Below are 27,349 nucleotides of genomic sequence, written 5' to 3'. Positions count from 1 at the left end.
TTAAACACAGGATATTTACCTCAGCTTCCAGGTGAAGACCTGGAGGCTAAGGCAATTTTCCCTTGCCTGGGACCAGGACCACAGGAGATTGATTCCCACTAACTTCAGGGATAGAAACTGTAGATAACCTTTAGAGGCTAAATGCTGAGCTCTGCTTCTGTGTTACTGCTATCACAAGATAGGGCCATATTCCAATGTCCAGCAGGCTGTGACTGGGAACAACCCTGTGGGCTGTTCCCAGTCTTTAGAATTTAGTCTTTAGGATTTAGAATTTAGAACAAAGGAAAATTCTTGTGGTTTAGGCCTTTAAAAGGACTGCATACACCTGAAACAGCGCGGTCATGTGGAGTCCACCTGCGTGTGGTGCTCTTGTGGCCATCCTGGCCAGTTTTTCAATAAATCCTTGCCTGCTTTTTTTTAATCAATCTTCAGCCTCTGGTGGTCTTATTTTGAACCCAGGGGTTAACCCCACAACACAAAGACCCAATTAATGCCATTTGTGCCAGCTAAATTCAAGGAGAGATGAAAATGGGGAAGAAATAACAAAAATCCCCTTAAAGCCAGATAAACCTAAGATAAAAATAAAACAGACCAATTAACACTCATTCTAATGCATCAGAATGTTAAAAAACGCACCCTGAAAGCTGATGAATATTTTATTGAAACTCTACCCTAAGATTTTAGCCTGCAGGGGAACCGCCCCCCCCCCCCCCCCCCTCCCCAGGACAAAAACTCAATGGGGATTCTCTTGAGTGCATGCCTATGCCTGGAGCATGAACTTTTTACATCTAAGGGTCCCCAGGAGACTGGCAAACAAGCAGGGAAGCAGTGGGCCTCAGCAACTACACCTGGGCTCACTACCTGATCTTGTCTCCAAGGTCCCTTTTTTTCAGACTTACCAGTGAGCTAACTTGGCTCACTTCCATCACCATGACTTTCACTTCTCAGAGAGCTAACAGCAGCCCCACCTGGGCTCACTTATTTTCTCTAACATTTCTAGAGAACCAAAGCAGAGCAACACCGACTCTCCCCTGTTGTTTCTTCTACCCTTACTTCTTTTTTTGCTTCACTTTCCCCAGGATTAATACTCTCAATCCCACCCGGACTCCTGTTGTGAAATATTTTCTATACGCAGACCAGCTTAGGCTCCTGTCCTTCCAGTAACATACATTAGTCCCAAAGATTTGGTTCCAGAACTGTTGAGAGAATCAGCCTTTGTTCTCCCACTTGCACTATGCCCAGGGCTGCCTCTGGTCCTCACAGCTCTTACCACCTACTGCTCTTCCCTCATCCCTCCAGACCCCCAGGCTCGGCCTGGGAGAAAAAGATGGGCAAGTGCAGGGCCGCCCGCGGCCGGGAGAGACACTGGTGGGGTGGCTCCCGGGTTCTAAGCCTCCCGCGCCGGCTCCTTTCCCTCCTCCAGGGGTTTAGGCACTCCGGTGACGTCCCCCCGGTACTGTTTCCAAGGTCCTGGCTGCGGGAGCTGTGGCCAGTCCCTGGGAAAGACGCCGAGGGGACGTCACGTACCCCCGGGCTGGGGACGGCGGCGCGGCGCCAGGCCCCGGCGTCACGCGAGGGGCGGGGCGGGAGGGCGGCCGCGTGACGTGGGCGCTCGGGGCCGGGCTGGAGCTTTGTGCGGCCGCGCTGGGCTGCGGCAGCCTCGGACGGGCGGGCGGAGGCTTCGAGGAGCTGCGGCTGCGGAGCCGGAGGCCCGGCGGCCGGCGGGAGCCTTCTGGCGGCGCACGGGCGCCCCGGGCCCGGCAGGCGCAGGTGGGCGGCCGCCGGCGGGAGCCTGAGCCCCGGGCCGCGGCGGGCGGCGGGAGCTCCCCGGGTCAGCGCCTGGCGGGGCTGGCGGGAAGGACGTGGGGAGGGAAGGCCCAATACCCTTATCCCAGGATTGGAGATGAAGTTTTCTGTGAAGGCAGCAATTTCGAGAGAAAATAGAGAAGTTCTTAGGTAACCTCCATCTCATATTTATGGAAACTTCGTGCTCCGCCCCGCCCCGCCCCTCGGGCCTGGGATCTCGGGCGGTCCTCCCGGAGCATCTGTTGGCCATTTTTGCTGCCTGTCCAGGCTGTTTACTTTCGCTTCGAAAATAGCAGTGATTCTTCTCCCAGCGCTTACAGTTTCGTGAGAGTTCATACCCTTTCTTTACAAAAAGGTCAACAGCCAACAGCAGTGTTATTGGCAGTGGGTAATGCGCGATTTTTCTCTTTTGAATACATTTGTTCCTGAATAGAGTTGTAGGTTGTAGGGTTGAGCACCGCAGAGGATTGTCCGACCTCATTCCTGTGTCTGGAGAGTTTCCCTTGGAATGCGCAGTTTGTGACGCAGCGGCATTGCCGCCTGGGTGTGTGTGTGTGTGTGGCCCAGTTTGCCTCTAATTGTAACGAATTGCTTTACTCTTGTCTTTTGAGGATCATTGAGGTTGGCTTTATTGTGTTGTAATTTAATGAAGTTGCCTAAAGACTGTTGTCTTTGAAATATGGCCTTAAGTATTTAAGAACTCAACAGTTTTTCTTTGAAATTTCCCATCGCACTACCAAAAATTAACATAAGAATGCCCCCGGTAATAAAGAGGTGGTTTTTGATTTGGCTCTACTCTTCTGAAAATAAATATCTTGCGGCGATTTTATATGAAACCTGTTTGAAAGTGGAAGCTTTTAAGTGGGTTCCTCTCATCTGTGGGGCTTTCTGAAGTGTCATTGTGTACAGCTTATTTAACCAGCCAGAATGGGGTAAGAAGCTACGGGAGGGAATTGCATGCAGCTATTTGGGGGGAAAAAAAATCCCTCTCCTTTTTCTTTTCTTTTCTTTTCTTTTCTTTTCTTTTTTTTTTTTTTTTTTTTTTTTTTTTTTTTTTTAATAAAGGGCCAGATAGGGTGTTGGGGCAACTTCTGCTCACTGTAGGGAGATAAATGCTATGTTATTAAAGACTACTTGTGATGTTAACCTTTAGAATGGTTGTTACTACTTTCAGTGTTTATGGGACTCATTAATTTGCCAACTGTTTAGTTCAGAATTTTACTTTGCTCCTGAATATTTTTTAACACACACACATATACACTTGTTTGGAGCATACAAGCATACATTTTACTTCTTTCATTAGGACATTTAAAAGATAACTTAAATGGCCCCACTAGTGTGGCTCCGTGGTTGAATGTGGACTTATGAACCATGAGGCAGGGTTGGACAACGCCCTCCCCTCCCCCAGCACATGCCCAGGTTGCTGGCTGGATCCCCCAATATGGGGGTGTTTAGGAGACAGCTGATCAGTGATTCTCCCTCTCTCTCACTCTCTGAAATAAAAATATACTTAAAAAATAACAAATGCACTGTTAGGGGAGGAACCAGGTTTTGAGAAAATTATATTAGCGTAAGTAATTTTTAAAAATTTAATGCTTCTATCTAGAGTTCCTTTCTCATGCCTTCCTTCTGCCTTCAACTACTACCTATTAAGGCTTAAGCCAAATGCCTTTTTACTAAACACCCCAAGTTTCCTTCACCCCTCCCTCACTCTGTTAACTTGTAAGCATAGTCACAGCTTTAGCTTTAGAATTTGATATTTTATCTCATTTTCTTGTTAAATATCTGTGGAACCTGACTCTTTGAATGTCTGCCATGTACTACCTCTGCCCTGGGCAGCGAGCTGCTCAGTACTTGTAATCAGATATTAACTTCCAAGGATTTAAAAATTAAATAAGCTTAGAACAGTGCCAAGTACATCCAAAGAGTTCAATAAAAGGTAGTAAAGTATGGTGCTTCTAAAGGCCAGAGATTATGTGCATTTTATGATTGCAATGTATAGTAGTGAATTGTTTTAGAGCAGTGCTTTTAATTTGCTTTTGAACCCCAAAATAATTTTTGTAAAATTGCCCTTTTGCACATGTTTAGGTTCATTTATAAGATTTTATATCATACTTTTAGGTGGTTGCAAAGAATGCATTTTCCCACATACTAACATTTATATAATATAAAGTTGGTACATCACTCTTAATTGTATCCAAAGGAGTATAATATTGCACTTTTATATCCATCACCATCAATTTTAAAAATACATAATATTTTATTTATGCTTGAAAGCTTTTTATTCTCTGTCATATGTGCCTTTAATAAAAATATTTATATAAGTGAAACTAGTTTTTAAAGTTTCTTACAACTTTTTAACTTTAGGAGTTGTTTTTCTTCTGGATGGAGTTATTAGAAGTGGTAATAGTTGCTCAGAAAAGTATATGCCTGATGGATTTTGATAATTAAATATGAAAAGTAAAAGTTTAGTGTTAATTGTCTTATTGACATGGATACTTGGAGTGCCTAAATGAAAATTGACACTGTTATTAAACAGGGTTTGTTTACCTGGCACTAGCAGAGTCAAACACTAAATAATGAGAAGGTTGGTTATTTTATTATGAACTAGAGGCCCAGTGCATGGATTTGTGCATGGTGAGGTCCCCAGGGGGAGAGGGGTGACATGGGATGTGATCAGCCCTCTGGGCAGGGTTGGGATGCCCGTGCAGGCCCCGGATCCGGATCTATCAGGCTAACATTGGTGCCCATTGTCAGGAGCCAACTGGTGGCCACTTTTATATCCTTTCTTTCTTGTGGAGCGTCTAGGGAGAGGAAGTGGCCATAGTACCCAAGGCTGACTTCCAGGAGATTGGACTTGTTGGCATCGTGCTTGGAGATTGGATTTGTAGATCTACTGAAGGAGGGAATGGCTGCTGCCAGGCTGGTGGGGCACTGGGACAGGTCTGTCAGCTGAGTGGTGCTCTTGCTGTGGGAGCGCTCTAAGCACCAGGGGGCAGCTCCTGTGTTTAGCGTCTGCCCCCTGGTGGTCAGTGCACGTCATAGCAACTGGTCGACTGGTTGTTCCGGTTGTTCAGTTGTAATGTTCACTTAGGCTTTTGTATATAAAGATGGTGTCACCCAGGAGGATGGAAGCTAGTGCTCAAAAGTTAGAACTCTCCAATGGTTTGTACATTATAGATTATTTAGGGCAAAATCACAAGACACAGTAGATTAGAGGATGGAAGTTGTGCTGGGAGCTGATTGATCATAGGTAAGGTAAGGGTGAGGAGTCATTTTTTCAGGTCTTGAGGATATTTCTGACATCCCTTTATCTGTTTTCATGGCAAAGTAGCCAGGGGATATACCATCTACATCAGGGCATACAAGCTTAAACATCTTATATAATTAAAGGCTAATATGCAAATTGACCGAATGGTAGAACTACTGGTTGCTATGACTGGCAGCTGGCGAGCGCAAGGGCAATGGTGAGAGCCTCTCCCGACAGCGGCAGCACTAAGGATGTCCATCTGCTGGCATAGGGGAACGGGCCTATTCCGTCAGTTGGACATCCCCTGAGGGCTCATGGACTGGGAGAGGGTTCAGGCAAGGCTGAAGGACCACCCCCTGCAAGTGCACAAATTCGTGCACCAAGCCTCTAATAATTTAGATAAAGATATTACCTTTACAGAGGTTGTGACCATGTGACCCTTAGTCTTCTACTTCATGGTGCCTTCTGCTTTCGGAGGGCTGGCTGATTATCCAGGGGAAAGGCTAGGTCTCAAATACAAGAGTAATATGCAAAATTTACCATATCTCTGCTACACCCACAAGTCACACCCACCAGCCAATCAGGAGCAAGTATGCAAAGTAACCCAACCAAGATGGCTACAGCCACGGAGCAAGCAGGAGGTTTGGGTTTCCCTGGCAATGGAGAAAGCCAATCTTTCTGTACACCCTGGCCGGCTTTGGATTCCATTCAAGGCTACAAAGTTTCAATTATAGAAGATAAATAAATCCCAACAAAAATGATGGCAGCCACGGAGCTGGAGAGCAGGAGGCTTGAGTTTCTCCTGGCGATGGAGGAAGCAAAGCTTTCTGCACACCCTAGTGGGCTTTGGACTCCATTCAAGATTACAAAGTTTAAATTATAGAAGATAAATAAATCCCAGGACCTCCACTTGAGTCACCGAGGCGGGGAGTGTGGCCAGCCTGCAAACCACCACAGGACCCTCTCCCACCTTGATCTGGGACACCCTTCAGGCATATCAGCTGGCCCCCACTCGTGCACCAGGACTCTATCCTATCTAATAAAAGAGTAATATGCAAATTCACCACTCCAACACACAAGATAGCTGCCCCCATGTGGTCAAAGATGGCTGCCCCATGTGGGAGGACAATTGGGAGGGAGCAGGCCTGCAAGGGAGGGCAGTTGTGGGTGATCAGGCCAGCAGGGGAGGGCACTTGGGAGAGAATCCAGACCTGCAGGGGAGAGCAGTTGGGGGGAGGGGGGAGACTAGGCCTACAGGGGAGGGCAGTTAAGATTGACCATACCTGCAGAGAAGGACAGTTAGGGGTGACTATACCTGCAGGGGAAGGCAGTTAGGGGCAATTGGTCTGGCAGGGGAGCAGTTAGGCATCAATCAGGCTGGTAGGGGAGTGGTAGGAGGTGATCAGGCTGGCAGGCAGAAGCAGTTAGGGGCAATTAGGAAGGCAGGCAGGCGAGCAGTTGGGAGCCAACAGTCCTGGATTGTGAGAGGGATGTCCAACTGCCTGTGTAGGCCCGACATACATTAGAGGCCAGTGCATGAAATTCGTGCATGGGAGGTGTGTGTGTCCCTGAGCCCAGCTGGCACCCTCTCCAGTTTGGGAATCCATGAGGGATGTTTGATTGCTTGTTTAGGCCCGATTCCAGTGGGATCCGGCCTAAACGGACAGTCGGATATCCCTCTCACAATCCAGGACTGCTGGCTCCCAACCGTTGGCCTGCCTGCCTACCAGATTGCTCCTAATCGTGTCTGCCTGCCAGCCTGATCACCTATCACTCCCTCTTGCAGTCCAGGAGCCACTGGGGAATGTCCCCACTCCCTGGGGAGCAGACTTAAGCTGTCAGTCGGACATCCTTAGTGCTGCTGCGGAGGTGGGAGAGGCTCCTGCCATTGCTGCTGCCCTTGAGAGCTGTGAGCTCGGCTTCTGGCTAAGCAGCGCTCTCCCTGTGGGAGTGCACTGACCACCAGGAGGCAGCTCCTGCACTGAGCATCTGCCCCTTGGTGGTCAGTTTTCGTCATAGCAACTGCTTATTCCGCTATTTGGTCAAGTTGAATATTAGCCTTATATATGAATAGACTAGGCTGCCCTAAACCATCTATTTTTAAAATTCATAATTTTTTAAAAATTATGCACATTGTACTAAAAATTAAATGTTTTTATAAGGCTTTCAAGGAAAACCAGAGGTTCCGCCACCCAGACTTGCCCCTTTCCTCCCAAAAGCAGATTACATCAATTTTCTTACCCAATTTTTTGGTCTTTCTGTTTATATCTTCAAACAGGATGTTTCTATTACCAGTTTTTATTTTTCAGTTTTAGGCATTGTCCAGTAACTTCCTACTAGGAAAGGTGAAATTTTAGTTTCATCCTGTACCATATGTGTACAAACTTTGTATCCATCCACCTTCCCAATATGGTTGTATCATAATTTTGCCTATATCAAGATTCATTATTTACATTATTATGACATAAATTGAAACTGAAACATGAGTTATATTATGATTACCTTTTTCTTTCTAGCTGAGCATCTTGTTTTCCCTAGTTATTTTCTTAGTTTTACACCTTTTAATTGATTGATCACTGATTAAACTCTTGAGTCCTCACAGTTAGAAACACATTAGATAGTCTATCAATTAATTTTATTTTCTTAAAGAAATCTCTGGAGTTCTTTCTTCTACTCCAGTGTGAACTGGTTGCATCATTGTCATCTTGGGAACTCCTGTCATTATTAGCATTGGGATTCCTTTCACCAAACATGGAATCTAAAATAGAAGATGTAATTGAAAGGTTTGGGTTTGGGGCAAACAGACTCAAGGCTCAATGTAATCAAAATGATATTTATTCAAGGCACTGGGTGCAGGTGGACTGATTCCAAAAAAGAAATCAGTGGCGAAGGGGGCGGGGGGGCAGGCTTTTTATGTGCTCAGGGAGAGCTACAGATGGGTTTTTAGCTTGACATGTATCAGGACTGTGTCTCTACACCCCCCCCCCCCCCCCCCTTCTTGGTCATAGTTTACTCTTGCTCTTTGGCCTTCTGCTGGCATCAGACATCCTTCTTGGGGGCTGTGCAGGAGTTATAGTCTTCAGAAATTTCTGTAAATAATCACTCAAAGGGAACATGTTTGTGCAAGGCTTAGGCTTGCAGAACATGCTTTCTTTTGTTAGCCCCTGCTAAGTTAGCCCTGTTTCTTGATTAACTCTTTCAGTAATATCTGAGCAATTATTTGAAAATTATTTTCAGTCAGAATTTTGAATTGTACTATTTTATTCTAACTTCAATGTTTTTAAGGAGTTTCTTAGTAATCTTATTTCTCATTTTTTAAAAGAGGGGCCCTTTGAGTATAGTGTTCTGAAATTTATGGTGCATTTTTTGGTATGAATCTTTTTTTATCCTTTGACAAACAATCCTTTTAAATCTGGGAATTCTGTTTTCTAGTTCTGGGCTATTCTTTGTATTGTTTCCTCAACTCTTTTATTTTTTTAATCTATTCTGTTTTTTTAAGGTTTCCTTAATCAGATGTTGGATCTCCTAGACTGGGTTCTCTCTAACTTATCTATTCTTTCCTATTTTTCATCCTTGTCTTTGTTTTTTTCCCCCTTTGCTTTCCAGGCATTTTTTGTAATTTATCACCTTCACATCTCTCTATTGCGTTTCCATCTATTTTATAGTTTATTAAGCCTCCTGTATTTATTTGAATGTCGTGTGTGTGTGTGTATGTGTGTGTGTGTGTATACTGTTTTTGTTTTAAGAGTGCAGTATTTCCTTTATGTTATATAGATGATAGGCTTTTTTTTTTTTTTTTTTAAGTTTCTTTGCCTTACATATTGTCCGTATTATAACCAAATTGCATTGCTCTTATTTTTTTCTGGATTTCTAGATATTTTTCTCAAATATTTTGTGATCCTTAGCTATTTACTTATATGTAAGATTGGAGCACTAGAAAGCTAATTGGAGACTCTCTGGGGTAGAATATAGGAACTGTGGCTTCGTTTGGGAGGTTGTTGCCTGAAGAGTTTTCTTTGGAGGTGGAGGGGGGGAGATAGTATCATTATTTTTTGTTATTAATTTTGGGTGATGATCAAATGCCTCAGAGAAGACACTTCCAGTCTTCTGTCTGGAGAGGTACCAAACTGCCAGAACTTTTTTTTTTTTTTAATTTAAAAAAATTTTTTATAATCAATTGATTGATTCTTTTTTTTTTTTTGAGGGGTAGGAGGTGTTATTTTAATTTTTGAAAGTATTGCATATGTCCCCGCCCTTCTGCCTCCCTCACCCCCATGCATTGACTCCTCCAGGCAGCCTCTGCCCCACGCTTACACCACCCTGTTGTCTTTGTCCATGTGTTATGCATATCCTACCTAATAATCTAATAAAAGAGTAATTTGCAAATTGACCATCACTCCAATGAACAAGATGGCTGCCCCCATGTGGTCAAAGATGGTCATCACAAGATGCCAGCAGGGAAGGGCAGTTGTGGGCGTTCAGGCCAGCAGGGAAGGGCAGTTGGGAGAGACCAGGCCTGCAGGGAAGGGCAGTTAGGGGGTGACCCAGGCCTGTAGAGGAGGGAAGTTGAGGTGGGGGACCAGGCCAGCAGGGGAGACCAGTTAGGGGCGAGCAGGTCAGCAGGGGAGGGCAATTGGGGGAAACCAGGCCTACAGGGGAGGGCAGTAGTGGGTGACAAGGCCTGAGGGGAGGGCAGTTGGGGGAGACCAGGCCTACAGGGGAGGGCAGTAGTGGGTGACAAGGCCTGAGGAGAGGGCAGTTGGGGGAGACCAGGCCTGCTGGGGTTGGCAGTTGGGGGGACCAGACTGGCAAGGGAGGGCAGTTAGAGGTGACTGTGTAAGTAGGGAAAGGCAGTTGGGGGGAACCAGACTTGCAGGGGAGGGCAGTTGGAGGCAACTTGGCCAGCAGAGGAGGGCAGTTGGGGGGAGGACCAGGCCTGCAGGGTAGGGCAGTTGGCAACCAGGCCTTCAGGGGAGGGCAGTTAAGGGTTACCAGGACTGCAGGGAGGGCACTTGGGGGAAACAAGGCCAGTAGGGGAGGGCATTAGGGGGGGACCAGGCCTGTAGGGGAAGGCAGTTAGGGGGACCAGGCTGGCAAGGGAGGGCAGTTGGGGGGAACCAGGCCAGCATGGGAGAGCACTTAGGGGTGACTAGGCTGTCAGGGAGGGCAGTTAGGGGTGACTGGGCTGGCATTTGGGAGGACCTGGCCTGCAGGGAAGGGCAGTTGGGGGTGACCAGGCCTGCAGGGGAGGGCAATTGGGAGTGATCATGCTGGTAGGGGAGGGCATTATGGGTGGTCATGCCTGCAGGGAGGGCATTTAGGAGCATTCGGACTGGCAGGGGAGCAGTTAGACATTAATCAGGCTTGCAGGGGAGTGGTTAAGGGCTGGTCAGACTGGCAGGCAGAAGTGGTTAGGGGCAATAAGGCAGGCAGTTTGGCAGGCAAGCAGTTGAGAGCAAGCAGTCCTGGATTGTGAGAGGAGTTGTCCCACTGCAGTATAGGCCCGTTCCCACAGGCCTAAGTGGGCAGTCGGACATCCCTCTAGGGATCCCAGATTAGAGAGGGTGCAGGCTGAGCTGAGGGACATTCCTTCCCCCTGTGCACGAATTTTGTCCACCAGGCCTCTAGAATGCATATAAGGTCTTTGGTTGATTACCTCCCACCCACCCATCTAACCTCCCCAGCCATCCCTCCGAGATTCCCTACTCTCTTTCATGCTTTCATGTCTCTGGATCAACTCCGTTCATCCATTCATTTTAATAGATTCCACATGAGTGAGATAGTGTGATACTTCTTTCTCTGACTTACTTATTTCACTTAGTATGATACTTTCCAAGTTCCTCCATGCTGTCTCAAAGGATAAGAGATTCTTTTTTTTACTGCTGCATAGTATTCCATGATATACCGTAAATGTATCACAGCTTTTTTATACACTCATGTACTGATGGGCACTTGGGCTGTTTCCAGATATTAACTATTGTAAATTGTACTACTATGAACATAGGGGTGCATACATTCTTTCTGATCAGTGTTTCAGGTTTCTTATGATATATTCCTAGAAGTGGGATCACTAGGTCAAATGGCAGTTCCATACTTAAGTGTTTGAGGAAATACCATAATCTTTTCCATAATGGCTACACCAGTCTGCATTCCCACCAGCAGTGCACTAGGGTTTCCTTTTCTCCACATCCTCCCCAGCACTTGTCATTTGTTGATTTGTTGATGGTAGCCATTCTCACAGATGTGAGGTGATACTCAATAGTTGTTTTAATTTGCATCTCTCTGATATTCAGTAACTTTTAGCATTTTTCCATTTGTCTCTTGACCATTGGTATGCCCATTTTCAAGAAGTGTCTATTTAGGTCCTTTGCCCATTTTTTAATTGGATTATTTCTCCCCCCCCCCCCCCTTTTTTTTTTTAAATTGTAGGAGTTTCTTATATATAAACCTTTATCAGATGTATCATTGCCAAATATCTTCTCCCATACAATGGGAGAAGATATTTGGCAATGGCTCCCTTTTCATTTGTTGATTGTTTCTTTTTCTGTGCAGAAGCTTTTTATTTTGATGTAGTCCCATATGTTTATTTTCTCCTTAGTTTCCTTTGCCCATGGAGATGTATCTGTAAACATATTGCTATGAGAGACATCTGAGACTTTGCTGCCAATGTTTTTTTTGTTTTTTTTTTAATGATTTTTATGGTTTCTCAACTTACATTTAAGTCTTTTACCCATTTTGAATATATTTGTGTGTGTAGTATAAATTAGTGGTCTAATTTCATTTTTTTTTTTTTTGTATGTGTCCAATTTCCAAACACCATTTATTGAAGAGACTCTCTTGATTTTACTGAATGCTCTTGCCACTTCCAAATATTAATTGAGTGTAATAGCTTGGGTCGATTTCTGGGGTCTGTGTTCTATTGCATTGACCTATATACATGTTTTTGTGGCAAGGCCAGGCTGTTTTGATTATAGTGGCCTTGTAGTATAACTTGAATCTGATATTGTGATTCCTCCAACTTTGTTCTTTTTTCTCAAGATTGCTGCAGTTATTCAGGGTCTTCTTGCTATAGCTCTTCAGGGTCTCTAAAGCATGGTGGTCCCTCTTTTGGAAAACTGCTGTTTGAACTACTCTGTTATTTTTAGATAGTCTCCTATTCTGTAAAATATAACTTTGTTTTTTAGTTTGAATAATAGAAAACATTAACTTAACTGTCTGAACTTGCCATCTAGCTTAAGGGGCTGATATGCTGATACTAATTCCAGGTGTCTGTATAGATATGACAAGTGTTTGTTAGATATGATATATACTCAACGTTACAAGTTGTCTGTAAAAATAACTTACACAAGGACCTGAAAAGATATAAAAAGAGAATGCTTCTTCCTTTAGGTGTTCAGAATTTGACAGAGGTAATCTGCTCTGAACCTGTGCACAATAAAGATGACTCCTAAACTAATTGGCTCATTAAATCATCTTGTCTAGCTTGCTGATTGACAATACAACAGTTCCATAAAAATTTATAGAGTATTTATTCTATATCTGTGGAATATTCTGTTGGTATTTTAATAGGGACTGCATTGAATCTATAAATTGCCTTGGGGAGTATGGACATTTTAATAATGTTGATTCTATCAATCTATGAACATGGTGTATTCTTCTACTTGTTTATATCTTCTATGTCTTTTTTCATTGTCTTGTAGTTTTCCAAGTACAGGTCTTTTGTCTTCTTGATTAAATTTATTCCTAAGTATCTTAATTTTTGTTGCAGTGGTAAATGGGATTGTTTGTTTAGTTTCCCTTTCTAAAATTTATTATCTTATAAAAAGCCTAATATGCTAAGTGTCCAGTCAACCAGTCAGCTGTTCAACCAATCAAAATGTAATATGCTAATGACATGCTAAGGCCGCTCAACTGCTTGCTATGATGTGCACTGACCACCAGGGGGCAGATGCTCCAACTGGTAGGTTAGCTTGCTGCTGGGGTCCAGCTGATTGGGACTGAGTGAGATGGGCTGGACATGCCCTGGATCCCTCCTGGGGTCCTTCCCTGGCCCCAATCATGCACCAGTGGGGTCCCTTGGCCTGGTCTGTGCCCTCTCACAATCCTGGACCCAGGGATATCGGAAATCCAGTTTCAGCCTGATCCTGCAGGCCAGGCCAAGGGACCCCCAATGGTGCACAAATTTATGCAGTGGGCTTCTAGTTGGTATATATAAAAGCCATTGATTTTTGGGTGTTGATTTTGTATCCTACTACTTTATTGAATTCATTCATTAAAAGCAGTAGTTTATTGATGGAGTCTTTAGGGTTTTCTATGTACAATATCATGTCATCTGCAAATAATGAGAGTTTTACTTACTCGTTTCTAATATGGATGCCTTTTATTCTTCTTATCTGATTGCTGTGGCTAGGGCTTTCAGTACTATGTTGAATAAGAGTGGTGAAAGCAGACGTCCCTATCTTCCTGTTCTTAGGGGAAATGATTTGTTTTTTGCCCATCGAGTATGATGATCACTGTAAACTTGTCATAAATGGCTTTTATCATGTTAAGATATGTCCCTTCTATTCCCACTTTGCTAAGAGTTTTTATCAAAAAAGGATATTGGATTTTGTTGAATGCTTTTTCTGTATCTATTGATATGATCATGCGATTTTTGTCTTTCAGTTTGTTTATGTGATGTATCACATTTATAGATTTGTGAATATTGTACCAGCCTTTCATCCCTGGAATAAATCTCTTAGTCATGGTGTAAGATCTTTTTAATATATTGCTGCATTTGATTTACTAATATTTTTTGAAGGTTGTAGTATCTAAGTTCATCAGGGATACTGGCCTGTAACTCTCTTTCTTTGTAGTGTCTTTATCTGGTTTTGGAATTAGGGTAATGCTGTCCTCATAAAAAGAGTTTGGAAGTGTGCCTTTCTCTTGGAATTTTTGGAATAGTTTGAGGATAGGTGGTAGTACTCTGAATGCTTGGTAAAACTACCCAGTATGTAGTTGTCTAGATCTAGGCTTTTGTTTGCTGGGAGTTTTTTGAATACTGTTTCTTTTTCATCCTTTGTTATAGACCTAATCAAGTATTATTTTACTTCTAGAGTTAGTCTTTGGAGATTATATATTTTTTTTAGGAATATTTCTATTTTATACACTTTGTCCTGCTTGTTGGCATATAGTAGTTAATAGTATTTTCTTAAAATCATTTGTATTTCTGTAGTGTCAGTGGTTACTTCTCTGCTTTAGTTTCTGATGTGGGTCTTCTCTCTTCTTTTTTTTTTTTTTATAATAAATCTTTATTGTTCAGATTATTACAGTTGTTCCTCTTTTCCTCCTCTTCCCCCATAGCTCCCCTCCACCTGATTCCCAACTCCACCCCATGCCCTTACCCCTGCCCCTGCCTTCATCCATAGGTTTAAGATTTTTGTCCAATCTCTTCCCTCACCCCTCAGACTCCCTTCCCCCTGAGAATTGTTAGTCCAATCCCTTTCTATGTCCCTGATTCTGTTATGTTCACCAGTCCATTTTGTTCTTCAGATTTTTTATTCACTTGATTTTTAGATTCACTTGTTGGTAGGTATGTATTTTATGTCTTTTTGTTGTTTGTAATTTTTACCTTTACTTTTCTTCTTCTTCTTCCTCTCCTTATAGAATGCCCTTCAGCATTTCATGTAATCCTGGTTTGGTATTGATGAATTCCTTTAATTTTTTCTTGTCTGTGAAGCTCTTTATCTGACCTTCAATTCTGAATGATAGCTTTGCTGAGTAGAGTAATCTTGGTTGTAGGTTCTTATTGTTCATCATTTTGAATATTTCTTGCCACTCCCTTCTGGCCTGCATAGTTTCTGTTGAGAAATCAGCTGACAGTCTTATAGGTACTCCCTTATAGGTAACTAGCTGTTTTTCTCTTGCTGCTTGTAAGATTCTCTCTTTGTCTTTTGCCCTTGGCATTTTAATTATGATGTGTCTTGGTGTGTTCCTCTTTGGATTCCTCTTGTGTGGGGTTCTGTATGCTTCCTGAACTTGTAAGTCTATTTCTTTTACCAGGTAGGGTAAGTTTTCTATCATTATTTCTTTCAATAGTCCTTCAATATCCTGCTCGCTCTCCTCTGGCACCCCAAAAATCCGGATGTTGGTACGTTTTAAGCAGTCCTGGAGGCTCCTTACACTATGCTCACACTTTTGGATTCTTCTTTCTTTCTGCCTCTCTGGTTGTGTGATTTTTTCTTCCTTATATTCCAGATCTTTGGTTTGATTCTTGGGGTACATTGATCTATAGTTGAGTTTCTGTATATTCTTTATTTCAGAGATTGTATGCTTAATTTCTGACTTGTCCTTTCCCATTTTTTTGGTATTCTCTTTAAGGTCCTTGAAGGTCTCACCAAGCTTCTTGGAGGTTTCATCAAGTTTCTCAAAGGTTATTAGAAGATTCTTGAGTAATCTTATAAATGTGATTCTGAACTCTGTCGTCCAGTAGTTTACTTTCCTCCATCTCTCCCATTCTTGACATGTTTCTGTGTCTCCTCCCTGTGTTGATGGAGTGGCTTTGTGTGGTAGGTGACCTATCAGCTTCCCCAATCACCTTTTGGTATATCCCTTTGTGGGCTGAGTGCAAAGTCTTGGTGTAATTAAGCCTTGTTTGCTGTTGGTACTCTGGTAGGAATTGATCTCCAGGCCAATTGTCTGTGAGGACCTGCTCTGTCTATAAAGAACGGCTGCGCTGAAGTCATGGTTTGTTTCAGTGGGGCTTAAGTGCTCACTGAGTCCGTCTCCCAAATGTGTCACTTAATGGATGTGAGTGGTTGAAATTGACCACTAGGAACACTGACTTCTGGATATCCAATGGGATTCAGTTCAGTTACTGTCTGAAGCCACCCTGCAGGAGCTACAGCGAGAACTACAGTTTTCTCCTGTTTGCTTGGGACTTGGTTTTATTGCTGGAGCTGCAGTTTATATCTGGTTAAGCTGCCTCAATACAGGCCATTCATATGTAAAAGCAGCTGTGTGGTGCCTGGGCAGGTCTGTAGAATCTGCGGGTGGGGCCTCAGGGCAGGGCGGGGCCTCAGGGTGGGGCGGGATTTCAGGGCGTCACTAGGTTGGGGTGTGGCTAACAGCGATGGCTGCCATCAGCCATCCCTGCCCTTCCGTGTTTCAAAGTCCCCGCTTTCCTATTATCCAGCGCAGTAAACAATGATTGCTGTTCACACCTCTGGAAGAGTCGCCCTCACTTCGGACCCGAGGCCCGACAGACCAGCTTCTCCTCGTAGGAGTCTAGGTCCCCCATGTGACCCCAGCAACTGGATTTCAAAGCGATAGGGAGCTTGTTTCCTTTCAGGTTGAAAAGAAAAGCTGCGCCGTGCGCCCAGTTGCCCGCCACCAGCCCGATTCGCGTGCCTCCATACCTGGGCTCCTCAGCTTTTCAGCGCTTGCACTCCTTTCTCTTTCAGCCAGCCTTCCTGTGGTTTTAGATGATAGATGTCTTTGTATTAGTTTTAATTTTTTAAATTGTTGTGTGAGCGGCAGACCAGTTGTTTACCTACGCTGCCGTATTGGTTTCCTCTGACATGTTCTCTCTTATGAGTCTAGTTATTAGTCATAAATCTTGTTTGTCCTTTCAAAGATCCAGCTCTTGTTTTCATTTTTTTTGTATTGTTTTTTATTCTCTATGTCATTTCTTTCTGCGATAATCTTTATTATTTCCTTCTACTTACTATGGGCTTTAATTGTTGTTCTTTTTGTAGTTTAAGTTGTAGAGTTAACTAGTTTATTACTAATTTTTCTTTCTTTTTTTATTAGGTAGGCCTGTGTTATGAAGTTTAGGCCTGTGTTATGAAGTTTCTCTCAGGACTGCTTTCACTGTGCCCCAGAGATTTTGGGTGGTTGTGTTTTAATTTTCATTTATTTCCAGGAAGTTTTTAATTTCTTGACCTCATTGGTAGCCCATTCATTGTTTAATAACATGATATTTAGCCACCATGTATTTGAATATTTTTGGGTGTTTTTACTGTAGTTGATTTCTAATTTCATTCCACTGTGATTTGAGAAGATGTTCTATATGATTTCAATTTTCTTGAACATTTTGGGTCCTAACATGTGATCTATCTTTGTGAATGATCATGTGTATTTCAGAAGAATATGTATTCTGCAGACTTGGGGTGAATTGTTCTATATCAGTTAAATTCATCTGATCCAGTGTGTCCTTTAGAGTCACTGTTTACTTGTTAATTTTTTGTCTGAAATATCTATCCAGTGAAGTCATCTACTTCACTGGAAGTTAAAATCCCTACTATGACTATATTGTTAATCTCTTCCTTAAATTCCTCTACAAGTTTTAAAAAATATTTGGGTTTTCTTATATTGGGTGCATATATGTTTACCAGGGTTACATTCTCTTGTTGGATCGATTCCTTTAGTATTATGTAGTGACTCCATATGGGTGTTGCTACCCCAGCTTTTTTCTCTTTTTCACTTTCATGGAAAAGTTTTTTTCCATCTCTTCACTCTCATCCTATGTGAGTCCTTTGACCTGAGGTAGGTCTCTTGTAGACAGTATATAGTTGGGTTATGTTTTTGTATCCATTCAGCTACCCTATGCCTTTTGATTGGAGCATTTAAACCATTTACATTTGTGGTTATTATTGAGAGGTACTTGTTTATTGCCATTTTAATTCTGTATACCTAGGTTTCTTGCTGTATTTTTTTCTTCTCATTATAGTAGTCCCTGTAGCATTTCTTGTTATACTGTTTTAGTAGTGATGAACTCCTTTAAACTTTTCTTGTCTGGAATGCTCTTTATCTTACTATCTATTTTGAATGATAGCCTTGCTGGATATAGTAATCTTGGTTTCAGATCCTTGTTTTCTATTACCTTGAATACTTCATGCCATTCCTTTCTGGCCTGTACAGTTTCTTATGACAAATCAGATGACAGCCTTATGTGAGCTCCTTTGTAGGTAACAGTTTCATTTTCTCTTGCTGCATTTAAGATTCTCTCTTTGTCTTGAAATTTTGACATTTTAATTATGATGTTAGTGAAATTTGTCGGTTTACTTTTTAGTTTCTGCATTATATAAATATACCACTATTTATCCCTTCTCTCGTGAGTGGACATTTGAGTTCTTTCAAGTTTTTGGCTTTTGTGAATAAAGCCGCTATGAATATCATTGTTCATGTTTTGGGTGTGTGTATTTATTAATTTATTTTAGTTATATACTGATGGGAAATTGCTGGATTGTAGAGTAAATATTTGGTTTTAATAGAAATGACCAGTTTTCCAAAGTGTCTGCGCCATTTTTTACTTACATCAGCAAAGTATGAGAGTTCCAGTTGCTGTCTTCTCTAACATTAGTCAGTCTTTTCAACTTAGCCATCTGCTAAGTGTGTAGTCATACTGCTGTGGATTTTAGTTTAATTTCCATGAAGGAATAATATGTTGAATTACCTTTTCATAGAATTACCTTTTAAATATGCCATTTAAATATGTTCTTTTATGAAGTACCTATTCATTCCTTTTTCTCATTAAAAAGAATGGTTATGTTAGAGTTATTTTAATGGACTTTTGGGAGATAGTAGGGTTTAACTGCATGTGAGTAACCTGCCACCTTTAAATGGAAGTGAGGTAACTTTCAAGCTTCATCCAGATATTTTTTTTCTCATTTTTGCAATCTCCAATGTATGATTCAACTTCATTTTAAGTTAGTTGGACATAGTTTGTATTTATATTATAATGAATTTTATAATAGAATGACACTTTTTGATTCTAATATTAAAGATATGATATAGGAAATTTTTATGTCTTCTAAGAAACTGGAACAAGAAAATTATTCAGTAATTTTAGTCTGTCTTATTCTTTTGTTTTTAATTAAAATGATATTTAGGACCAAGAGCATTCTTTATTTATCCATTAAACACATATTGAGTGTTTTCTTTATGTCAAATTTACTAGTAGGTTTAGGGAATACAATAGCAAACAAGACAGTAAAGCTCCTGTTCTCTTGAAATACACTGAGTGGCCAGATTATTATGATCTCTGAACGCATAATAATCTGGCCACTCAGAGTATATGTACTAGAGGCCCAGTGCATGAATTTGTACATTGGTGGAGTCTAGCCAGCCTGGCCCGGGGTGGGGACATAGGCAGTTGGCTGGCCTGCCTGTTGGTTGAACTCCTGGTGGAGGGACAATTTGCATATTAGCCTTTTAATATATAGGATATACACTGAGTGGCCAGGTTATTATGCGTTCAGAGATCATAATAATCTGGCAACTCAGTATATATTCAGGTAAGATATAAGTTGTAAACAAGTACCAAAGATAATTAAAGATAATTTCCTGTTTTGCAGAAATGGAGCAAGAGGCACAAAATGGAGAACCTGCTGAAATAAAGATCATCAAGGAATCATACAAAAAAGCCTTTTTATTTGTTGATAAAGGACTGAATACAGATGAATTAGGTCAGAAGGAAGAAGCAAAGAACTGCTATAAGCAAGGAATAGGACACCTGCTCAGAGGAATCAGCATTTCATCAACAGACCCTAAGCATACAGGTCCTGAGTGGGAATCTGCTAGGCAGATGCAACAGAAAATGAAAGAAACACTACAGAATGTACGTACCAGGTTGGAAATTCTAGAGAAGGGTCTTGCCACTTCTCTACAGAATGATCTTCAGGAGGTGCCCAAGTTATATCCAGAATTTCCACCTAAAGACATATCTGAAAAGTCACTGGCACCTCAGTCTTTTAGTTCACCTCCTCAGCCCACTGAGGTAAATGGAAACACTTCAGCTACCAATACAGAGTCAGTTCTTGCACCTAGTTCTCTATCCTTACCATCTCAAAGTCATCCAGCAGAAGCACCTCCTGCTTATACTCCTCAAGCTGCTGAGGGTCACTATACTGTATCATATGGGACAGAATCTGGGGAATTTTCATCAGTTGGAGAAGACTTCTACAGAAATCATTCTCAGCCACCTCCTCTTGAGACTTTAGGGCTAGATGCAGATGAGTTGATTTTGATACCAAATGGAGTACAGATTTTTTTTGTAAATCCTGCAGGGGAGGTTAGTGCACCTTCATATCCTGGATATCTTCGAATTGTGAGATTCTTGGATAATTCTCTTGATACAGTTCTCAACCGTCCTCCTGGGTTTCTTCAGGTAAGCCAAAGAAAAATGTAAACAATTTGAAATATGTGTAAAGTACATCATTTTTGTTAATATTTATAATGTGTCTAAGACAGTAAGTGCAAAAAGATAATTATAAGTTATAGTTCCTTTTAAATATATTTATGAAAATTTTGAGCTTTGAATGATAGCCTTTTTCTTTTTTTATTTTAACATAGTTTTATTTTAGTATTAAATTTATAACAGGTATTAAATTTTTAATTCTTTATCTGAAGAAGAAACCTAATAACTTTAATTTAAAAAGGAATTTGTGTAACACGTGGATGTATAATAGTAAATTTTTACTAATGAGACCAAGCTCCAGCTGAGGGGCTGAGCTGGATTGAACCTTCGCCCATTGTCTAGATAGAACAATGGATCTTAACCAGGGGTGATCTCCCTTCCCCCTTCCCTGGGATATTCTGACAATGTCTATAGTAAATAATTTTCATTGTCATAATTGAAAAGGGGGAGTAATAGGTAGAGGCTAGGGGTACTATTCACATTTAAACAGAGCATCTCCTATCAATAACAAAATTATCCAACCTAAAACATCAATCATGCCAAGGTTGAGAAACCTGATCTAGAAGAAGAGACTAATGATAACTTAGGATATAATTCTAATATTACAAGCAGATAAATTTACCAGGATACTCTTGGCCCAAGAGCAAAGACTGGTGATATTATTGTTAGGGCTAATCAATCCATAATAATTTACCCTGAGAAATGTATGCAATGCTTTATTTGAGAAGATTTGGGAATGCTCAAGTTGAATCAAGGTGATGAGAATGTAGTTAATATTAGAGGAATATCATGGTATAGTAAGAAACCCAAACATTCAAACTTTAGTCATTTAAGTATAATCTTTACTGTTTTATTGGTCAAATACATATCTCTGCTATTACTTTAATATTTTATTTGGATATCTTATTTGTTAATTTTGTCTTAAACAATAAGAACTATGAAATTGAGGGAAAGTTGTATTTTTTCCTAATACATATTAAAATGCATAATAACTCATTTAAATAATTTGTGTATTACTTGCAGTCGTTTCATATGCCATAGATGGTTATATATCACTAGTGGTCCAGTGCATGAAATTCATTTACGGGGACGGTGTCCCTTAGCCCTGCCTGCACCCTCTCCAATCTGGGACTGCTGGCTCCTAACCGCTTACCTGCCTACCTGCCTGATTGCCCCTAACCACTTTGCTTGCTGGTCTGCTTGCCTTCAACTGACTCCCCCACCAGCCTGCTTGTCCACATTTGCCCTCCCCACTGGCCTGCTCACCCCCAACTGCCCCCGTGCTGGCCTGCTTACCCCCAATGAACCCCCCCCCCCCCCACTGGCCTGATCACCCACAGCTGCCCTCCTCTTTTGGTTCCTAACTGCCTCTACCTTGGCCCCACCACCGTGGCTCTGTGTAGAAGAATGTCCAGAAGGTCTCCTGGAAGGTCTCCAGTCTAATTAGCATATTACCCTTTTATTAGTATAGATAGAGGCCTGGTGCACGGGTGGGGGCTGGCTGGTTTGCCCTGAAGGATGTTCCGGATCAGGATGGGGAGCAGGGTGGCCTAGGCAAGGGGACTGTGGTGGTTTGTAGGCTGGCCATGCCCCCATTGGGGTGAGGGTTCCCACTGGGGACAGTGCTGGCCTGGGCGAAGGGCTGGGGCAGTTTTCAGGCTAGCCACACTCTCATGGGGTGAGAGTCCCCACTGGGAGTGTGTGGCCAGCCTGGATGAGGGGCTGATGGCTATTTGCAGGCTGGCCATGCCCCCCAGCAGGGACCCTCACCCTGATGGTGGCATGGCCAGCCTGGGTGAGGGGCTGAGGGCGTTTGCAGGCCCCTCCCTCGGTGGCCGGCTTCGGTGATGGTGACACAAGCCTCCACACACTCAGGCTATCTCCATGGCACTGCCCACAGGCCCCTCCTTCGATGGCCGGCTGAGGTGGGCAGGAAGCGTGGCTTCCTCCATTGCCAGGAGCGACCCAAGCCTCCTGCTCGCTCTGGCTGGCTCCATGGCTGCTGCCATCTTTGTCCTGCTGATTTGCATATTCACTCCTGATAGGCTGGTGGGTGTCACGAAATGACAGTTTACATATTTCTCTTTTATTAGTGTAGGTACTTTGGAAAAATCAGTTTTATTGTAACTTGCCTGAAGTTTGACTTTTATAAAAGATGGACAGTGACTTTGAGACAACTAGAGAAAAAACAGAGATTCCTTAAAAGAAAAAGAATTCGCCCAGCTGGTGTGGCTCAGTGCTTGAGCATCAACCTATAAAACAGGCAGTCACCATTGAATTTCTGGTCAGGGAACATGCCCAGTTTGCAAGCTTGATCACCAACAGGAGGCATGCAGGAGGCAGCTGATCATTGATTCTCTATCATCATTGATGTTTCCCTCCCACTCCCTCTCTCTGAAATCAATAAAAACATACACTGAATGGCCAGGTTATTATGATTTCTGAATGCATAATAATCTGTCCTCTCAGTGTATACATCCTATATAATAAAAGAAAAGCATGTAAATTGACCTTACCTCTGCTACGCTCACCATCCAATCTGAAATGAATATGCAAATTAACACAACAAAGATGGTGGTTAATTTGCATATGCAGGTGCCAAGCCACCTGGGCCCCTAGAACATCCTAGGACCCCAGGCCGCTCCTGGCCTGTAGGTCTGTGCTTAGGTCCTGAGCAGGAGAAGTCCCACAATGCCCCCCCACTGCTCTGGGCCTATGGGTGCAGCCGCTTGGGTGTGCACCGGCACCAAGCTGCGGTTCGGGTCCATGCCCCTAGCTTGGTATCCACAACAGGGTGCTTGCTGCTGGCTTCTGGTGCATGCGGAGACCCTGCAGTGTGTGGCCCAGGTGTCCCCACATGCCCTCCAGCCTGGCACCCACGGCGCAGGCATGTAGAGACAGGGATATTCCTGCCCCCAGTTGCTTGCACGTGCGCTGGTCCCAAGCAGTGGTTCAGCTTCACTCGCCTCAGCTCAGTGCCCACTATGGGGGGCTGACTGCTGGCCTCTGGGTGTGTGGAGACCCCGGTGGCCACTGTCGCAGGAGGCCCAGGGGTCCCCACACGCCCCCCTGCCCAGCGCCCACTAAGCAGGGCTGAATGCTGGCCTTGGGGGCGTGTGGAGGCCTCGGCGGCTGGTGCCGCATGGCCCGGGGTCTCCACAGATCCCCCAGCCCAGCATCCAAGACCCAAGACGTGGGGCTGGCTGCCAGCCTCAGGAGCATGCCTCCCCACCCCACCCCACCCCACTCCCGGGTGGTGGGGACATGCCCCGAGCCCAGTGGACACAACGTACAGGATCCTCTGCCCCATGAGCTACAGAGGAAACACTTTTTAAAAAAATATATATTTTTTTTATTGATTTTTTTTTTTTTTTTTTTTTAACAGAGACGAGGGGAGAGGAATAGATAGTCGGAAACATCAATGATAGAGAAAGATAGGTTAGCTGCCTCCTGCACACTCGCCACTGGGGATATGCGTCCAACCAAGGTACATGCTCTTAACAGTAATCAAATCTGGGACCCTTCAGTCTGCAGGCCCACGGTCTATTCACTGAGCCAAACCAGTTTGAGAGTAAATATCTTTTCTGACAGCTCATTGGCTAAGCTCCCACTTGCAGTGTTCTTGGAAACTTGGGTAATAAGAATCCAAGAAGGTGATCTAGGGTTTTTCCACCTCACTCCTGGAGGAAAAAAAAAGGTCTGATGCTGGAAGGGCTAAGAAATATCATATCCTGCCCTAGTCGGTTTGGCGCAGTGGATAGAGCCTCTGCCTTCCGACCGCAGGGTCCACGTCGATTCTGATCAAGGGCATGTACCTAGGTAACAGGCTCCTCCCTAGCCAGGGCCCAGGTTAGGGCTCACGCAGGAGGCAGCCAATCAAAGTGTCTCTCTCACATTGATGTTTCTCTCTCTCCCCCTCTCTAAAAATCAATGGAAAAATACCCTCAGGTGAGGATAAAAAAGAAAAGTATCATATTCTATGAAAGACACATCTTGAAAATGCCTAAAGAAAGTTGTCATTTTTTCACAGTGAAGGGACTAGAGTCCGTGTTGATGAAAACACTTTGGTGGCTGCAGTGGCTGGCAGTGGCTGTAGCAGTGGGGTAATGGGGCTGGTTCCTTCCCTTGATCAGACCAGTCACCTCCCACAGAGGGTGGCCAGACTATGGGTTAGGCTCGCTACCCATGAGGGCTCCCAGTCTTGTGAAGAGGGAGCAGCTGGGCTGAGGGAACCCCCACTCTGTGCATGGCCCGGTGCATGAATTTGGGCATGGGTGGGGTCCAGCCATCTTGGCCAGGAGGAGGGGACATGGGCATTTGGCTGGACTGCCTGCTGACTCCTGGTCGAGGGGACAATTTGCATATTAACCTTTTATTATATAGTTATATAGGATATACACTGAGTGGCCAGATTGTTATGTGTTCAGAGATCATAATAATATGGCCTCTCAGTGTATTTAAAAAAGAAAAATAAAGAAAAAGATTTTGAACATGTTTATTCAGTACTTTCCAGGAAAGAGTCAGATCTGAGTACTTGAATCCCTGTTTGTTTATATTCTGTTGGTCAGAAATGGTGATAGTGTGCTAGAATTTTCCATTTGTTTATATGAAATCTTTTGTGCTCTTTGACTTATGTTCATCACATTTAATAGATTGTTCTAGCAAGTTTCTTTTTTTTAATGTTAGAGCCATGTCCTGGGTGAGGGGCACAATTATATTCTGGTCACTCAAATAATGTATCTCAATGGAAATGAATAAATTTGGTTATTCCAAATTAAAATAGTCTCTTTTGAATTTAGAGCTTAAGTCTCAAATATCAGTGTACTGACAATCTGACTTTGCAGGGCAGCTTTGTGTCATTTTAATTTTACTTCACAATAGATAGTGTCAAATGAACAGGAATCCCTAGTTTGGGATGCAGTAAAGAAGGAAATTTATTCAGTTCAAGTAGCTCAGTTTTGACCCAGCAAGGGCTTTGAAAACAGCAATGCTATTAGGTGGCCTAGAGCCAGGCCCCTCTCAAGCTAGATAGCTCTGCTCTGCCCTCTGGTGGTCTGCTCCACCTTTTAGTCTTTGGTGGAAAACAAAGCATTCCTAGAGCCAGAGGGTAGCTGCCTAACATCAAAGTTCCTGCCTCTGGTTTGTACTCAAGCAAATGATGATTCCAACCTTTAAGTTTGGTTGGACCAGAAAACACTGCCCTGCTTTGGTTAGAATGGAACCGCTCTGATTGGTTGGTAAGGAAATTGAAGGGCTATAGCTGCACAGCTCCTATTGGATGGAGAAAGCCTCAGTAGTACTGGTTGAAATAGAATTCCAGGAACTCCTTTATAAGACCTGTCAGACTATGCCAGGAACAGAGTGCAGGCAGGCAATTTAGTGCAAGAGTGCAGGCAGGCTGTTTCTCCCTAAATTACAGTTTGCATGAGAGGCCTGTACAGAAATGGCTGCTTGGCTTTTTTTTTTTTTTTTTTTTTTTTTTAATTTGAGCCTAGTTAGCCACCAGGAGCCCTCTGTAGTAGGTATCTTCTTTCTCATGGTTCCCAGTAGTAAATCCAATAAACATAACTCAAGTGTTTTGTTTAGTCTCTGTCATGTTAGGTTCTCTTAGAATGCTGAGTTTCTAATTAAAATAATTATTTCTAGTTAACCAATACTAACCAACTTAATGGAATTGGTGTGAGGAGTAAATCCGTAAGTACAAGTAGAGTACTTGAAAACAGTTTGATTTTATTTATTTCTACAAAGGAATATCTAATTTATATGATAAAGAAAACATTAATTTACTTTGACCATTATTTATTTAAAGTTAGACTCATGATTGGTTAACAGTGGGTTATTTAAAGCCACCAGTTTTAAGATTATATAAAGAGCGTAGTAGTAACATTTTTAGTATAGTTCTTGTGAATAGTTTGCCAGAAGATCAGACTAATAAATGGCTAATTTTTATTGGGGACTTGTTGATGCTGATGATTCTATAAAGATGCATTTCAAACTTTGAAATGTTTGCTTTCCGGTATAACAATTTTAAAACCTTGGTGAAAACCTAGTTCTGTTCATTGATTTTTTTCTTTTTAACTAATCCTTTCAGGTTTGTGACTGGTTGTACCCTCTAGTTCCGGATAGATCTCCAGTTCTTAAATGTACTGTAGGAGCCTACATGTTTCCTGATACAATGTTACAAGCATCAGGATGCTTTGTGGGGGTCGTCTTGTCTTCTGAATTACCAGAAGATGATAGAGAACTCTTTGAAGATCTGTTAAGACAAATGTCTGACCTTCGGCTTCAGGTAACTTGTATGATTGTCTTCAGGATGAAAATCTACTTTAACATAAGCGTAGGCAGTTTTACTCTAGAATTCACAATCTTAGTCACTATTTACAGTAAATTCCAAACTTGTATTTGTGAACACACAAGCAAATCTATACTAATAATAGCCTAGGTGGCGTCACACCCTCATGTCATCAAAAGATGGCCATCACAAGATGGCCACATGCATAGTGGAGGTGGGGCCTGGGGGTCCTGCAGTTCTGCGTGGCAAGGAGGAGACAGTTGTGGGTGATCAGGCCAGCAGGGGAGGGTAGTTGTGGGCAATCAGGCCAGCAGAGGAGGGCAGTTGGGGGCAATCAGGCTGGTAGGGAAGGGCAGTTATGGGTGATCAGGCTGTCAGGGGAGCAGTTAGGCATCAATCAGGCCAGCAGGAAAGTGTTAGGGCAGCGTTTTTCAACCGCTGTTCCGCGGCACACTAGTGTGCCGCGAGATGTTGCCTGGTGTGCCGTAGGTGCAGACAAGACAAGAATTTTATAATTTTTCACTATTTTGTTTACTTAATATTTCATAATAAAGTAATTATAAAATACTTTCTTTGTGTTTATTTGATTCCTATTCAAGAGAATTACTTTATATATAGTCAATATAGGCACAGAGTTAAATTTTTTAACATTTTCTAATGGTGGTGTGCCTCGTGATTTTTTTCATGAAACAAGTGAGCCTTTGCCCAAAAAAGGTTGAAAAACACTGTGTTAGGGGGTAATCGGGCTGGCAGGCAGGCAAGTGGTTAGGAGCCAGTGGTCCCCGGATTGTGAGAGAGATGTCCCACTGTCAGTTTAGGCCCG

The 27,349-nt window shown here is 42.8% G+C and overlaps 1 protein-coding gene across 8 annotated transcripts in view; it reads left to right on the top strand.

Annotated features, from left to right (window-relative positions):
- Positions 1-1,595: 1,595 nt before the first annotated feature.
- The window catches only part of SPART (spartin), a 73,066-nt gene continuing 47,312 nt past the window's right edge, over positions 1,596-27,349 (top strand). For 3 of the 8 annotated variants that reach the window (XR_014794674.1, XM_084879556.1, XM_084879562.1), the window contains exons 1-3: positions 1,596-1,770; positions 19,393-20,204; positions 26,326-26,523. Coding sequence is in view for 7 of the 8 variants with exons in the window: in XM_084879556.1 (XP_084735682.1) it covers positions 19,395-20,204; positions 26,326-26,523 (1,008 nt within the window). In the remaining variant the exon portion in view is untranslated. Of the gene's footprint in view, positions 1,771-1,804; positions 1,957-2,018; positions 2,195-2,239; positions 2,357-19,392; positions 20,205-26,325; positions 26,524-27,349 lie in introns of those variants that run through there. The other 5 variants (XM_084879560.1, XM_084879557.1, XM_084879561.1 and 2 more) reach the window with 5 other exon arrangements.

The sequence above is a fragment of the Pipistrellus hanaki genome (assembly GCF_964339955.1).
Source record: "Pipistrellus hanaki genome assembly, chromosome: 3".
Taxonomy (NCBI): domain Eukaryota; kingdom Metazoa; phylum Chordata; class Mammalia; order Chiroptera; family Vespertilionidae; genus Pipistrellus; species Pipistrellus hanaki.
Note: the sequence above shows the minus strand (reverse complement) of the source record. Positions and strands in the feature narration are given on the sequence as shown.